Source organism: Aquarana catesbeiana, linkage group LG02 (genome assembly GCF_042186555.1).
Source record: "Aquarana catesbeiana isolate 2022-GZ linkage group LG02, ASM4218655v1, whole genome shotgun sequence".
NCBI classification, from domain to species: Eukaryota; Metazoa; Chordata; class Amphibia; order Anura; family Ranidae; genus Aquarana; species Aquarana catesbeiana.
In genome coordinates this window covers 786,665,717-786,679,937 of record NC_133325.1, presented here as the reverse complement: position 1 = coordinate 786,679,937, position 14,221 = coordinate 786,665,717, and the positions used below count along the sequence as shown (strand labels likewise).

At 43.8% G+C, this 14,221-nt stretch overlaps 1 protein-coding gene across 2 annotated transcripts in view; it reads right to left on the bottom strand.

The window, feature by feature from the left end:
- Positions 1 to 2,363: 2,363 nt before the first annotated feature.
- The window catches only part of CFAP44 (cilia and flagella associated protein 44), an 81,527-nt gene continuing 69,669 nt past the window's right edge, over positions 2,364 to 14,221 (bottom strand). For both annotated transcript variants that reach the window (XM_073617407.1, XM_073617408.1), the window contains exons 31-36: positions 13,952 to 14,082; positions 11,186 to 11,302; positions 8,432 to 8,633; positions 7,768 to 7,928; positions 5,316 to 5,450; positions 2,364 to 2,833 (exon numbers count right to left, since the gene is read on the bottom strand). In XM_073617407.1, the coding sequence (XP_073473508.1) occupies positions 2,675 to 2,833; positions 5,316 to 5,450; positions 7,768 to 7,928; positions 8,432 to 8,633; positions 11,186 to 11,302; positions 13,952 to 14,082 (905 nt within the window). In that variant the 3' untranslated portion in view covers positions 2,364 to 2,674. The remainder of the gene's footprint in view (positions 2,834 to 5,315; positions 5,451 to 7,767; positions 7,929 to 8,431; positions 8,634 to 11,185; positions 11,303 to 13,951; positions 14,083 to 14,221) is intronic.

Sequence of the window (14,221 nt, the reverse complement as noted above, 5' to 3'; positions counted from 1 at the left end):
GGTGAGGACATCGCGGGCGCCCTGGACAGGTAAGTGTCCTTATTTTAAAAGTCAGCAGCTGCAGTATTTGTAGCTGCTGACTTAAAAAAAAAAAAAAAATTAATTTTGACGCAACTCCGCTTTAAGTAAACTTACATATGCTGACGTTAAATTTGGACTGGACCTCTAGGCGTCAGTAACCTCTGGTCACAAATGGGTTGAACTTCCAAATGACCCAAAGTATTTATTCATGGTCTCCTTGATTTAGATATGGAATACAAATTCACACATGCAACATTTTCTCGGTTGCTATTCTTAGTCAGGAAGCTTAGAGCGCAAAAGTGTCCATCCCTTCCCCCACGCCTATTAAAATGAGGATCAATACTATCATCAACACTGTCACTTTGAATAAAGTAACTCATACACAAGCACAGAAGTAGGACTTTTGTACTTGGTGTAAAATCCCTTTTTTTTTCTTGTCCATTAAGGGACGCAGAAAGTCTTAAACCTTTGTGTTATACTGCCACCTACAGGAGGATTGGATACTGACAGCCTAGAGTAAAACCCATCCCACTACTCTTTGTCCCTTGGGGGACACAGAAAGTAATACACTTTTGTGTTATACTGCCACCTACAGGAGGATTGGATACTGGCAGCCTAGAGTAAAACCCTATCCCACTACTCTTTGTCCCTTGGGGGACACAGAAAGTAATACACTTTTGTGTTATACTGCCACCTACAGGAGGATTGGATACTGGCAGCCTAGAGTAAAACCCTTACCTGTGCTCCTTGCTCATTGAGGGTACACAGAAAGTCTTAAGTCTTCGGGTTATACTGCCACCTAAAGGTGGGTGGAAACTGGGAGACTAAGGTTATAACCCCTCCCACTACCCTAGGACTTTTGTACTCAGCGTAAAATCCCTTTTTTTGTTTCTTGTCCATTAAGGGACGCAGAAAGTCTTAAACCTTTAAATTATACTGCCACGTACAGGAGGATTGCTGACAGCCTAGGGATATAATACCCCTGCCACTACCTCCTGTCCATTTAAGGATACAGAAAGTTATAAATTCTCGGGATATACTGCCACCTACAGGAGGATTGAATTCTGGCAGCCTAGGGTATACCCCCTCTCACTACTCTTTGTCCATTGAGGGACACAAAGTCTTACACCTTCAGATTACACTGACACCTACAGGAGGATTGGATACTGGCAGCCTAGGCTAAACCCCTCCCACTACTCCTTGTCTATTGAGAGCCACAGAAAGTCTTTGGTTATACTGCCTCCTACAGGAGGATTGGATACTGGCAGCCTAGGGGTATATCCCTCCCACTACCCCTTGTTCATTGAGGGACACAGGAAGTTATAAATTCTCGGGTTATACTGCCACCTACAGGAGGACTGGATACTGGCAGCCTAGGTTAAAACCTCTCCCACTACTCTTTGTCCATTGAGGGCCACAGAAAGTCTTAAAGTGATTGTAAAGTCCTGTTTAAAAAAAATAAAATAGATAAGAAACATGTTATACTTACCTTCTCTGTGCAGTTGGTTTTGCAGAGAGCAGCCCGGATCCTCCTCTTCTTGGGTCCCTCTTTGCTGCTCCCGGCCCCTCCCTCTTATCAAGTGCCCCCACAGCCAGCAGCTTTCTATGGGAGCACCCGAGCCGAGTCAGAGCTTAGTGTATCCATTCAGACATGGAGCCCCACCCCCTCTCTCCCCTGATTGGCCGACTTTGATTGACAGCTGCGGGAGCCAATGGCGCCACTGCTGTGTCTCAGCCAATCAGGAGGAGTGTCCCGGACGGCTTAGACATTCGTAGACATTGCTGGAGAGAGAGGGGGCTGGGGTTAGTAATTAGGGGGTGCTGGGGAGGCTGCTATACACAAAAGGTTTTTTTATCTTAATGCATAGAATGCATTAAGATAAAAAAAAACCTTCTGCCTTTAAATCTTAGGGTTATACTGCCACCTACAGGAGGATTGGACACTGACAGCCTAGGTTAAAACCCCTCCCACTACTCCTTGTCAATTGAGAGACACAGAAAGTATTAAACCTTTGGGTTATACTGCCACCTACAGGAGGACTGAATACTGGCAGCCTAGGGTATAACCCTCCCACTATCTCAGTTTTCTGTTAGTGTCCTAGGAGGATGAACTTCTTTTCTTCAGCTCTGCTGTTTTAAAGAATAACCTGTGATTGGTTACATCCTCGGCTAATAGCCAACGTACTTTACCTTGGTACCTATGAAATCTGGGACTATACACCTCATATGAAACATAGGCCATCACCATACACAATGGGGGAGGGACAATTACATAACGTCTACCTAATGCAAAATACTTTATTGGTAGACATCGCAACTTCAAATACCTTCAAAGATAAACACAAAACAACCTGGACGGGGCCATGGCATACAACTTTATTTCATTTTATGAAAAACAATAAAAAGTTTCAACATTTAAAAAAATAAAAAAAAAAAGTGTCAACAGATTCCTGACGGATGTATTTCATTGTCTACTCTGCTGCTAAACCCATACTGACAAAGGGGTTTACATGGTCCGCATGAGACTTAAATTATCCAAATAACAGGTATAAATTAACGAAGGTAGCATCAAAATTCAAAAAACGTTCCATCATATTTCCCCCACCATGGATCACCTATGGGTGGGAATGTGATGTACGGTTTTAGGGTGTCATTACTGGCGGATGGGCGGTAGGATGCTCCCTCCTTTCTTGCTCAGCAGTGAGATCTCCTCCTTCAGGCTCTCCATCTCCTCCGCCTGAATCTGAGCACGATGGAGCAGCTTCTGTCTCTCGCGGATGTCTGCTTTCCGTGGCCCCTGGAATTCCGCCCCCTGAACAGTGATAAAGAAGGGTCAGATGGTTACATTAAAGAGCTGCCTGTTTTAGGATTGCTTAAATTGCATGTAAACCCTAAGACAGTGGCGGCTGGTGCTTAACATTTTTTGATAACTACTGGAAAAAAAAACATCAAATGCAGCCACCTTGCCCATCAATTGCAGCCACTGTGCCCACCAAATGCAGCCACTGTGCCATCAAATGCAGCCACCTTGCCCATCAATTGCAGCCACTGTGCCCATCAAATGCAGCCACTGTGCCCATCAAATGCAGCCACTGTGCCCATCAAATGCAGCCACTGTGCCCATCAAATGCAGCCACTGTACCCATCAAATGCAGCCACTGTGCCCATCAAATGCAGCCACTGTACCCATCAAATGCAGCCACTGTACCCATCAAATGCAGCCACTGTACCCATCAAATGCAGCCACTTTGCCATCAATTGCGGCCATTGTGCCCCATCAAATGCAGCCACTGTGCCCCATCAAATGCAGCCACTTATGCCCCATCATATGCAGCCACTTGTGCCCATCAAATGCAGCCAATTGTGCCCTATTAAATGCAGCCACTTTAGCCCATTAAATGCAGTCACTGTGACCCCCACCTGCCCGCTGTCTGCCCGGCACTTATCCCATCTTGGTGGCGGGTCAGGAAGCGGGTGACAGAGGCGAGCTGTGGGATGGCTCCTGTGTCCTCCATACCTCCCCCTTCCCCCTTCTCTAGGCGTCCAATAAGGGGTGCCTGTGCCTTCAGCCAATCAGGTGACAGGTATTAGACCAGCGTTGATTGATGAAGAGGCAGTTCAGTGTTAAAAAAACAAATCTTCATTTGCTTTTCTAACACATCTGGATAGGCTCCGTGCGCAATGCTCTGCGCTCCGCGTCCACCTTTTTTGAAGCCTATTAGAGCCTATGGCCTCTGGCTCTAATCAGGTGCTTCAAAAAAACACCCCCGCCGCTGGAATTCAGGCGCCCGGCGTCTAAAAAGGGGCCGGACACCTGAATAGGGGGTGGCAGCGGCGGTCATAGATAGATTAATGCAATGCATGAATCTATCCATTAGTCATATAGGGGAGGTGGCGTGATGGAGCAGGCGGCGCCCGTGCACCCTTAATGGACGGGCCACCTCTGCCCTAAGACCTCTTTACCCCCTTTGATCGCATTTTGTCAGAAGTGGATAGCAGGTTGTTGGCAGGCAACCAGGAGGCAATGTGCTGCCTCCCACATGCCTGTGCGAATAGGAGGGGTTCCAAACGGAAATCCCCCTTCAGCCCTGTTCAATGCAGCACCACCCCATTCACCTCTACAGGGCGCAGTGGCAGGCGTTAATAACTGCCGAAAGCAACATGCCCTAAATCTTTTGTGCGGCCGGCAATATATATTAGGGGCCGTCCAGTGGTCATTGCCTGATTCCGACAGGCGGCTGAGGCAGGTTACAGATGCAACTGAACCACCTACTTTTTGCCATCTGATAGTGGCCATGTGAAAGGGGCCTAGCAATGAACTTCTCTTAGTCGACATCGACTTTATGAAAGCGGAGTTCCAATCATTTGTGTGTTTATTAAAAGTCAGCAGCTACAAAAAGTGCCTTTTTTGTACATAGAAAAAGTCGTAGATCTTTAAGTTCAGCTCATGATAAATAGGGGAATACACAAAAGTGTTGTGTTTATAGTTTTGCTCAGTGTATATACAGCTGATGAGAAAAAGTATTTAGTTTATATTTACTAAAATAATTGCATTTCCATGTTCCGTGTACTGTTGTGCAGTGGCGGCCCGTAATGCAGGGCGCAGGGGCGCCGCCCCCCTATCCATGCGTCTAGGCCCCCCTAATTTACATGCGGGGCGCCGGATGCATGGCTTCCAATGGGGCAGGGATTGGGGGGATTGAAGCATGTGATCAGAGATGTTCTAATAGGCTTCAAAAAAAGGGCGGGCTCGGGGCGCAGCCCACTCAGTTGTGTGACAATAGCAAATTAATATTCGCTATTGTCTTCTTGATTCTTCTCCCAACTGGTCCTGAGACCCGACACCTGATTGGCCAAGAGGAGAAGCAATCCTAGGTTGAAGCCACCGTGATGCCGAGCAGGAGGAGACGCAGGGGAAGTGGCCGTCTGTAGGAAGCTCTGCCCATGACCTAGATGGGGTAAGTGCAGGGCTGGTGACCGACGGGGGGGGGGATGCGGTTGACCCGACCAAAGGTGGCAGGGGGGGGGGGTTCTGTGGGTGCATTGTTTGCCGCCCCCTCCTCCAAAAAATATACCACCAGCCACCACTGGTCCTGTGGGAGACCAGATATAGTGAATGCAGGGTCCTGGGTTTAGTAACACTTTAAGCTTTGACAATAAAACCTGGAAGCTGATTGGCTACCATGCTGAGCTGTTACCAGATTCTGCATGCTCCAGTTTTAGTAAATCTCCCTCAATTTTTGTAGAACACATTCATTAATAGTGTTTAATAAGTAGCAGTGATGAAGACATACCACAGCAGTCTGCCTGGTGTCCAGTTTTGCCTCTATGACTTTCTTCTCCGTCAGGATCTCATTCAATCTGTCCAGCTTCTTGGTGTTCTCTCGGGTCACCTCCACCACTTTCTTCTTGGTCTCCATTAATTTGGCCTTTTCACAGTAAAAATATGAAAGCAAAAATACGAGACAATGCATTTTTTTTTCCTACCTTCATAATCATCTTAGCAACTGCTGCATTGTAATTAGTTGCTCCTGATAGGTGCAGCTAGCTACATTGTAACAATGCTTGTTTACATTTGAACAATCACTGATTCCATGAGGTCCATGTTACACTTCTAATCCTAGAGACTGCCAAAGAACACTCACCTGTTTCTGCAGCATCGCTCCCTCGTTGGCCGGATCAGTAAGGCTTCACTCCCTTGCTGAGGAAGATCCTGCAGTATTCCAGCCAGAGAAGTGAGGCCATGCCAAGCTGGCCAACACCATAGAAACTGATGAGTAGCACACACAATTATACGTGTGGCATTGACCAAAAACTGGTTACAGCAGTTGGCGAAGAAAGATCTACTGACAACAGATCTGCTACATACAGCGGGTAAAATAAGAATTGAACACATCACCATTTTTCTAGGTAAATACATTTCTAAAGGTGCTATTGACATGAAATGTTCATCACATGTCGGTTACAACCCATGCAACCCATACATACAAAGACACCAACACAAATATGTTCAGAAATGAAGTTCTGTGTAATAAAATGGAATGACACTGGGAACAAGTATTAAAGAAAGGGAGGTGAAAAAAGGCATGGAAAGTCAAGACAACGGCTGAAATAGATCAGTGATTGGAAATCAATCCTGCCTCTTGTCAGGGCAATTAATATCAGCTGATTCAGTCTCAACTGATGGCCTATAAAAAGGTGTCTCATTACCAAGGTGTCACACAAAAAACATCTCATGATGAGTAAAAGCAAAGAGCTGTCTTTGCAACCTTATTGTTGCAAAACATACTGATGGAATTGGTTTAGAAGGATTTATAAACTTCTAAATGTTCCAGTGAGCACTATTGGGGCCATAATCTGGAAGTGGAAAGAACATCATTTCAACATACAGTATATCAGCCACAACCAGGTGCTCTTTACAAGATTTCTGACAGAGGAGTGAAAAGAATTACCAGAAGAGTTGTCCAAGAGCCAAGGACCACTTGTGTAGAGCTTCAGAAAGACCTGGAAATAGCAGGTAGAATTGTTTCAAAGAAAACAATAAGTAATGGACTCACCCGCCATGGCCTGTATGCACGCTCACCATGCAAGACTTCATTGCTGAAGAAAAAGCATGCTGAAGCTTGTTTAAAGTTTGCTGCACAACATTTAGACAAGCCTGTGAAATACTGGGGAGAATATAGTCTGGTCAGATGAGACCAAAATGGAACTCTTTGGATGCCATAATTAACTCCATGTTTGGAGGTCAAATGGCACATCACCCCAAAAACACTCCCCATACCAACAGTGAGGTTTGGAGGTGGAAACATCATGAGGGGTGGGGTTGTTTTTCAGCATATGGTACTGGCAAACTTCATATCATTGATGGACGGATGAATGGAAAAATGTACCAAGACATTCTTGATAAAAATCTGCTGCCATCTACCAGGATGATGAAGATGAAACGAGGGAGGACATTTCAGTAAGACAATGATCCCAAACACAAAGCCAAGGAAACTCTCAATTGGTTTCAAAGAAAGAAAGTAAAGCTGCTAGAATGGCCCAACCAATCACCTGACTTGAATCCAATAAAAAATCTATGTAAAGAACTAAAGATCAGAGATCATAGAAGAGGTCCACGGAGCCTTCAGGATTTAAAGACTGTGTGGAAGAACGGGCCAAAATCTCACCTGAGCAACACATGTGACTAGTTTCTCCATACAGGAGGTGTCTTGAAGCTCTCATTACCAACAAAGGATTTTATACCAAGTATTAAATAAATTTCAGTTAGCAGGTTGAATACTTTTTCCCTGTGTCATTCTATTTTATTACACAGAACTTAATTTCTGAACTTATTTTTTTTGGGGTCTTTGTATGTATGGGTTGCATGGGTTGTTACCAACATGTGGTGAAAATGTCATGTCAATAGCACCTTTACCAATATATTTACCTAAAACAATGGTGACGTGTTCAATTCTTATTTTTCCCGCTGTATATGGGACCTCAGCTGTTGATCTTTCCCACAGGTGTGCCCCCAGCAGGAGGGGTTCCAGAAAGTAACAGGTAGTCCTTGGTCATTATTAAGAATTACAAAATGTAAAATATAAAAGGTGTTTGTATGAATGTTTCTCGTATCTTGCTACTTTGGAAACAGGTATCCATGATGATCTCACAGTTTTAAAGTCAAGAGTGTTACAGAAGCATCAAGATATGAAGTGACAAATTATCTATTGGCCAACATAACAAAGTCCACGATGACCGTCTTACCTCCCACTCTGCTATCTCCTGGTCCATTTCCTTCTGTCTTTGTGATGATTTCATCTTCAGCTCCTCCAGGGTGGTGTTCACAGACAAGGTCTGTAGAGCTTCAAGGTCAACCAGGCGACCAAACTTCATCATCATCTGCTGACGACACTTCTCCTCCAGGCCTGACAAATGGAAGTTATTTGAAGTTATTTTTTAGAAGAAACAATTAGCGAAGTCGGTCCAGGAAAAAGCAGGCCACCCCAAGACAAGCATCTGCAGCTTTTATATATGGGCATAACAGGGACCTGTTTGGTCAGGAGGTTGAGTAAAAAACTAAAGAGGTGAGGCAGGGGAACTGAAGGCTCCTGAACAGGTGAGACCTTATATCTCACGTCTGCTGGATGACATATCACAGTAGAATCAGCAGTTAAAGTGGATAATGAAACCTGTTTAAAACATCTGGGATTCCATTCAAATAGCACATCTGGATGAAAATTTAAGGGCTACAGCAAAATGATTGTCAAGACAAAATGTTCTGTTGAACGGGTTTTCAAAACTTCCATACAGTATGAACAAAAATCTATGTATGCTTAGCTTAAGTTTTGCTGTGGCTCATCGGATCTGCGAGTGGATCACTGGATCGGCTCATCTCTACCCTCTGTTCCTCAAGGCGTTTAGAACTCACCCTCGATTTTACCCTCCATCTCCTTGCGTTCTCGGATCAGCTGCTTATGCTGCTCTCTGGCCTGCTTATACAGCTCCCTCTTCTCCACCTTCTCCAGATGTAGTTCTTTGATGCGATGCTGCAGACTCTCCAGGGAATGGTTGGTGAAGACCAGGGCCTGGGACAGGTCACTAGGAATCTCCCCGTTGATCATGTAATCAACCTGAACAAAGGACACACAAAGTTCAACAGAGGGTGGAACGCCGCTCAGGTGTATTTGTTAATCTGAAATCAATCCCAGGTGCCGGCCCTGGCTCGCCACTGCATAGACATGAAAAAAGTGAAAATTGGCCGCACACTGAAGATAGCATCCATAAAAGGTCCTTTATTCCACAACACAAGACAAACAGCACTGGGATGTGCAATACAGTTAATGCATTTCACACGAAAAGTGCTTAATCATGACTATGGTTATGATTAAGCACTCTTCGTGTGAAACGCGTTGACTGCATTGCACATCCCAGTGCTGTTTGTTCCATGTTATGGAAAAAAAGACCTTTATGGATGCTATCTACAGTGTGTGGCCAATTTTCACTTTTTAAAGGACACATAAAGTAACTCATTTAATTGGGGTAATAACCCAAGACAAGCAAGGCTACTGGGGAGTACCTACAGGAGTTGCAAAGGGTGCGATTACTACAGGCCCCCTGAGGCACACAGGTGAACAGTACAATTTAAATAAATGAACAGTTAACTTGCATGCAGATACTGGTCTCCCACTGTGATCGTTCACACATTGTACGCTGTTTTATTCATTTAAAACGCACTGACAATTACACAACATGTACCTCTCATTTCAGTCCATGCACCACAGAAGCTTACAGTCTAACACACCCAGTGTAGTCAAACTTATTTTTATTATAACTGGGCCGTTTTGTCTTGTGGTCTACTAAAGACAAAGCTGGTGTCTCTAACAAGCAGTAAATAGCTGGTTGTTAAGGAGTGGGCGGCCGCTGGCGTCCTTAATAACCAGAAACTGTCATGGTTGGTAAGAAGCAAGCAGTCGCGGTGTCCTTAACTACCGTAACTCATCTGCTATCAGCAGAGATTTCCTGCTGGCAGCGGAATGTAAACAAAAGAATTGTCGGCATTTAAAAATTAAGAAAGAAAAAACAGCATGGAGACACTGCCCCCCCCATACATACCAGGCACTTCAGGTCTGGTACAGATTTTAACGGGAATGCTAACATTTTTTAAAGAAACAGCGTGGGGTCCCCCCCAAAATCTTTACCAGACCCTCATCCGAGCATGCAGTCTCCTGAACCATACCAGGCCACATGACCTCAATGTCAGGGCTGGGCTCAGCCCTTCCTTCTCTGAGCTGGCCAGCTCCTATCTCTCCACAGTGACTCACCTGATGATGATATCCTGCACGTCAGTTCTGCCTAATTAAGCCGTCCAGTCCAGATGATCTCAGCCTTTGCCTTGGTCCCATCTCTAGAGACGCTCCCCTGTGTTCCTGTTAAAGACTTGCTTGGCTGACATTCCTTCTGGCTCAAGATCCTGCTTGCTGTTCTACTATGCTCATCTCTGGCTCCCTGATGTTTTGGCTTGTCTGATTATCCGTTCCGGTTCCTGAACTCTGGCTATGTTTTGATTACGTTTATTTTGTTTCATTTTTTTAATTATTATTAAACAAGTGAGATTTAACTGTACTTCAGTCTCAGTCTAATTCATGGTTTCTGACACTCAACATGGGGGCTGCTTTGGGGCAGGCGGGGCTCCCCCCCACCCCAAAGCACCCTGTCCCCATGTCGATGGGGACAAGGGCCTCTTCCCCACAACCCTGGTGGTTGTGGGGTCTGGGGGCCTTATCAGAATCTAAAAGGGCTCGGCTCCAGCTCCTCAGCAACCAGTTAAAATCAAGCACATTCCTTAAACATTGCATGCCTGGACCAATACTTAATTACCGCATGCATTTATTTTTTCCTTCTGTGAATTAACTTTAATGCTGTTTTATGTGGTATTTACCAAGTGTGTTTCCTTTTTTTTTTTTTAATACCATATGAAACAAAAGTGAATTGACATTTTTAGGATCGCATGCGGTATTTGGGAAAAATTTGGCAGATTTCCTAAATACAGCATGTAATCTGCTTTAGTAAATGGAGCCCATCATCACCAACTGATAAAATTGCAAGTAAAAGCACAGAAAACCAAGTATTTTTAAAGCTTACTTGCAGCATTTTGCCATTCCATAAACATTTTTTTTTACTTACATTGTGCCTGTGAACGTGCTAGAAAATTTGACTACCCTAGAAGGAGTCCATTCCTCAGCACAGTCCATTTTTTACTTACATATCATAGCCCTCTCCTCTCCTGGGAGTGTCTAGTTACTGTCTGTGCTGGCCACAGAGCCAGGACAAGGGGTGGACAGAGGATCTGTGCTTCCTGCACCTTTTATTACCCCACCAGTAATGAGATCGCCAGTCATCAGGCAGGCAGCTCTGGCATGAGGAAGAAAAGCCCTGCCTCTAACAAGATGGCAGCCTCTGCACACAGAAACAGAACATAGCAAGGCTTTGTAAGACAGTAATGAGGAAAAGATCAGCTGCAAGGAGACTACAAGGAAAACCGGTGACTAGTCCTTTGTCCTCTGCTTGCTTTTTTGGGCACAGCTTCCACAGTACAGGTCCTATTCATGCAGAACAATTCTTTCCAGGATTACATTGGGCTCAAGCGTGTTAAAGAGGGATGTAGGAGGGGGAAATATGGTACCTGGTGTAGCTTTAAGGGAACAACAACATGCAGCTCGTTCAGCTTCTGCTGCTTTTCCCTCTGGAATGCCTCAAGCTCCGCCACCGCCGACTTCAGATTCACTTCAACTATTTTCACCTGACAACGAAAAAGACTCTACATGTTACCAACTGTATGTATTTAAATAGAACTGGATTATAAATATACCTACTAATAATTATTATATCTACAGCTCACATTACATTTGAATGATAGTAGGAAGAAAGCTCCTAACATTGGTGGTCAGTGGGAAGAATGCTCCTAACATTGGTGGTCAGTGGGAAGAATGCTCCTAACATTGGTGATCAGTGAGAAGAATGTTCCTTACATTGGTGATCAGTGAGAAGAATGTTCCTTACATTGGTGATCAGTGAGAAGAATGTTCCTTACATTGGTGATCAGTGAGAAGAATGTTCCTTACATTGGTGATCAGTGGGAAGAATGTTCCTTACATTGGTGATCAGTGAGAAGAATGTTCCTTACATTGGTGATCAGTGAGAAGAATGTTCCTTACATTGGTGGTCAGTGGGAAGAATGTTCCTTACATTGGTGATCAGTGAGAAGAATGTTCCTTACATTGGTGATCAGTGAGAAGAATGTTCCTTACATTGGTGATCAGTGAGAAGAATGTTCCTTACATTGGTGATCAGTGGGAAGAATGTTCCTTACATTGGTGATCAGTGAGAAGAATGCTCCTTACATTGGTGATAGGTGAGAAGAATGTTCCTTACATTGGTGATCAGTGAGAAGAATGTTCCTTACATTGGTGATCAGTGAGAAGAATGCTCCTTACATTGGTGATAGGTGAGAAGAATGTTCCTTACATTGGTGATCAGTGAGAAGAATCTTCCTTACATTGGTGATCAGTGAGAAGAATGTTCCTTACATTGGTGATTAGTGGGAAGAATGTTCCTTATATTGGTGATCAGTGAGAAGAATGTTCCTTACATTGGTGATCAGTGAGAAGAATGCTCCTTACATTGGTGATCAGTGAGAAGAATGTTCCTTACATTGGTGATCAGTGAGAAGAATGTTCCTTACATTGGTGATCAGTGAGAAGAATGTTCCTTACATTGGTGATCAGTGAGAAGAATGTTCCTTACATTGGTGATCAGTGAGAAGAATGCTCCTTACATTGGTGATCAGTGAGAAGAATGTTCCTTACATTGGTGATCAGTGAGAAGAATGTTCCTTACATTGGTGATTAGTGGGAAGAATGTTCCTTACATTGGTGATCAGTGAGAAGAATGTTCCTTACATTGGTGATCAGTGGGAAGAATGTTCCTTACATTGGTGATCAGTGAGAAGAATGTTCCTTACATTGGTGATCAGTGAGAAGAATGTTCCTTACATTGGTGGTCAGTGGGAAGAATGTTCCTTACATTGGTGATCAGTGAGAAGAATGCTCCTTACATTGGTGATCAGTAAGAAGAATGTTCCTTACATTGGTGATCAGTGAGAAGAATGTTCCTTACATTGGTGATCAGTGGGAAGAATGTTCCTTACATTGGTGATCAGTGAGAAGAATGCTCCTTACATTGGTGATAGGTGAGAAGAATGTTCCTTACATTGGTGATCAGTGAGAAGAATGTTCCTTACATTGGTGATCAGTGAGAAGAATGCTCCTTACATTGGTGATAGGTGAGAAGAATGTTCCTTACATTGGTGATCAGTGAGAAGAATCTTCCTTACATTGGTGATCAGTGAGAAGAATGTTCCTTACATTGGTGATTAGTGGGAAGAATGTTCCTTACATTGGTGATCAGTGGGAAGAATGTTCCTTACATTGGTGATCAGTGAGAAGAATGCTCCTTACATTGGTGATCAGTGAGAAGAATGTTCCTTACATTGGTGATCAGTGAGAAGAATGTTCCTTACATTGGTGATCAGTGAGAAGAATGTTCCTTACATTGGTGATCAGTGAGAAGAATGTTCCTTACATTGGTGATCAGTGAGAAGAATGCTCCTTACATTGGTGATCAGTGGGAAGAATGTTCCTTACATTGGTGATCAGTGAGAAGAATGTTCCTTACATTGGTGATCAGTGAGAAGAATGTTCCTTACATTGGTGATCAGTGAGAAGAATGTTCCTTACATTGGTGATCAGTGAGAAGAATGTTCCTTACATTGGTGATCAGTGAGAAGAATGTTCCTTACATTGGTGATTAGTGGGAAGAATGTTCCTTATATTGGTGATCAGTGAGAAGAATGTTCCTTACATTGGTGATCAGTGAGAAGAATGTTCCTTATATTGGTGATCAGTGAGAAGAATGCTCCTTACATTGGTGATCAGTGAGAAGAATGTTCCTTATATTGGTGATCAGTGAGAAGAATGCTCCTTACATTGGTGATCAGTGAGAAGAATGTTCCTTACATTGGTGATAGGTGAGAAGAATGTTCCTTACATTGGTGATCAGTGAGAAGAATGCCCCTTACATTGGTGATCAGTGAGAAGAATGTTCCTTACATTGGTGATAGGTGAGAAGAATGCTTCCATTACAGATAGCTAAAAAGATCTTTAGTGTCAGTGGTAACTTATCTGAGAAGCAGAAATTGCTCATGGCTCAAGAAATCTTTAGCAACTTCCAGAGGAACTCTGGTTGAGAAAGGCTATTATAGTGTAACATGATATAGACCTAGGTTCCAATTTAAGGCACAGTATTTTCTGCACACATTTGAGTTAAGTTTGGTATAAAACACATATACTGTATATATGAATATTGTGATATCACAGTCCTAATAAACCACCTTTTTGGCCAATGCGTCATATTCCTTCTTCAGATTATCAACAAGTTTCTTTTCTTCTGCGAGGGCCTCCTCAATGTCCAGGCGCTTTTCTCGCAGTTGCAAGGTGTTGTCAAACAGTTGAGGGTCGCAATCTGTACAGGACAGAAAGATGGTGAAGAAATAAACATGGCTGACTCCAAAAACAATTATAAAAGTGGCGGCCCCTCCATTATGGGTGCCCGGGCACCACCCCCTCTCTCACCCCACCCCCTATATGAATAATGGATAGAT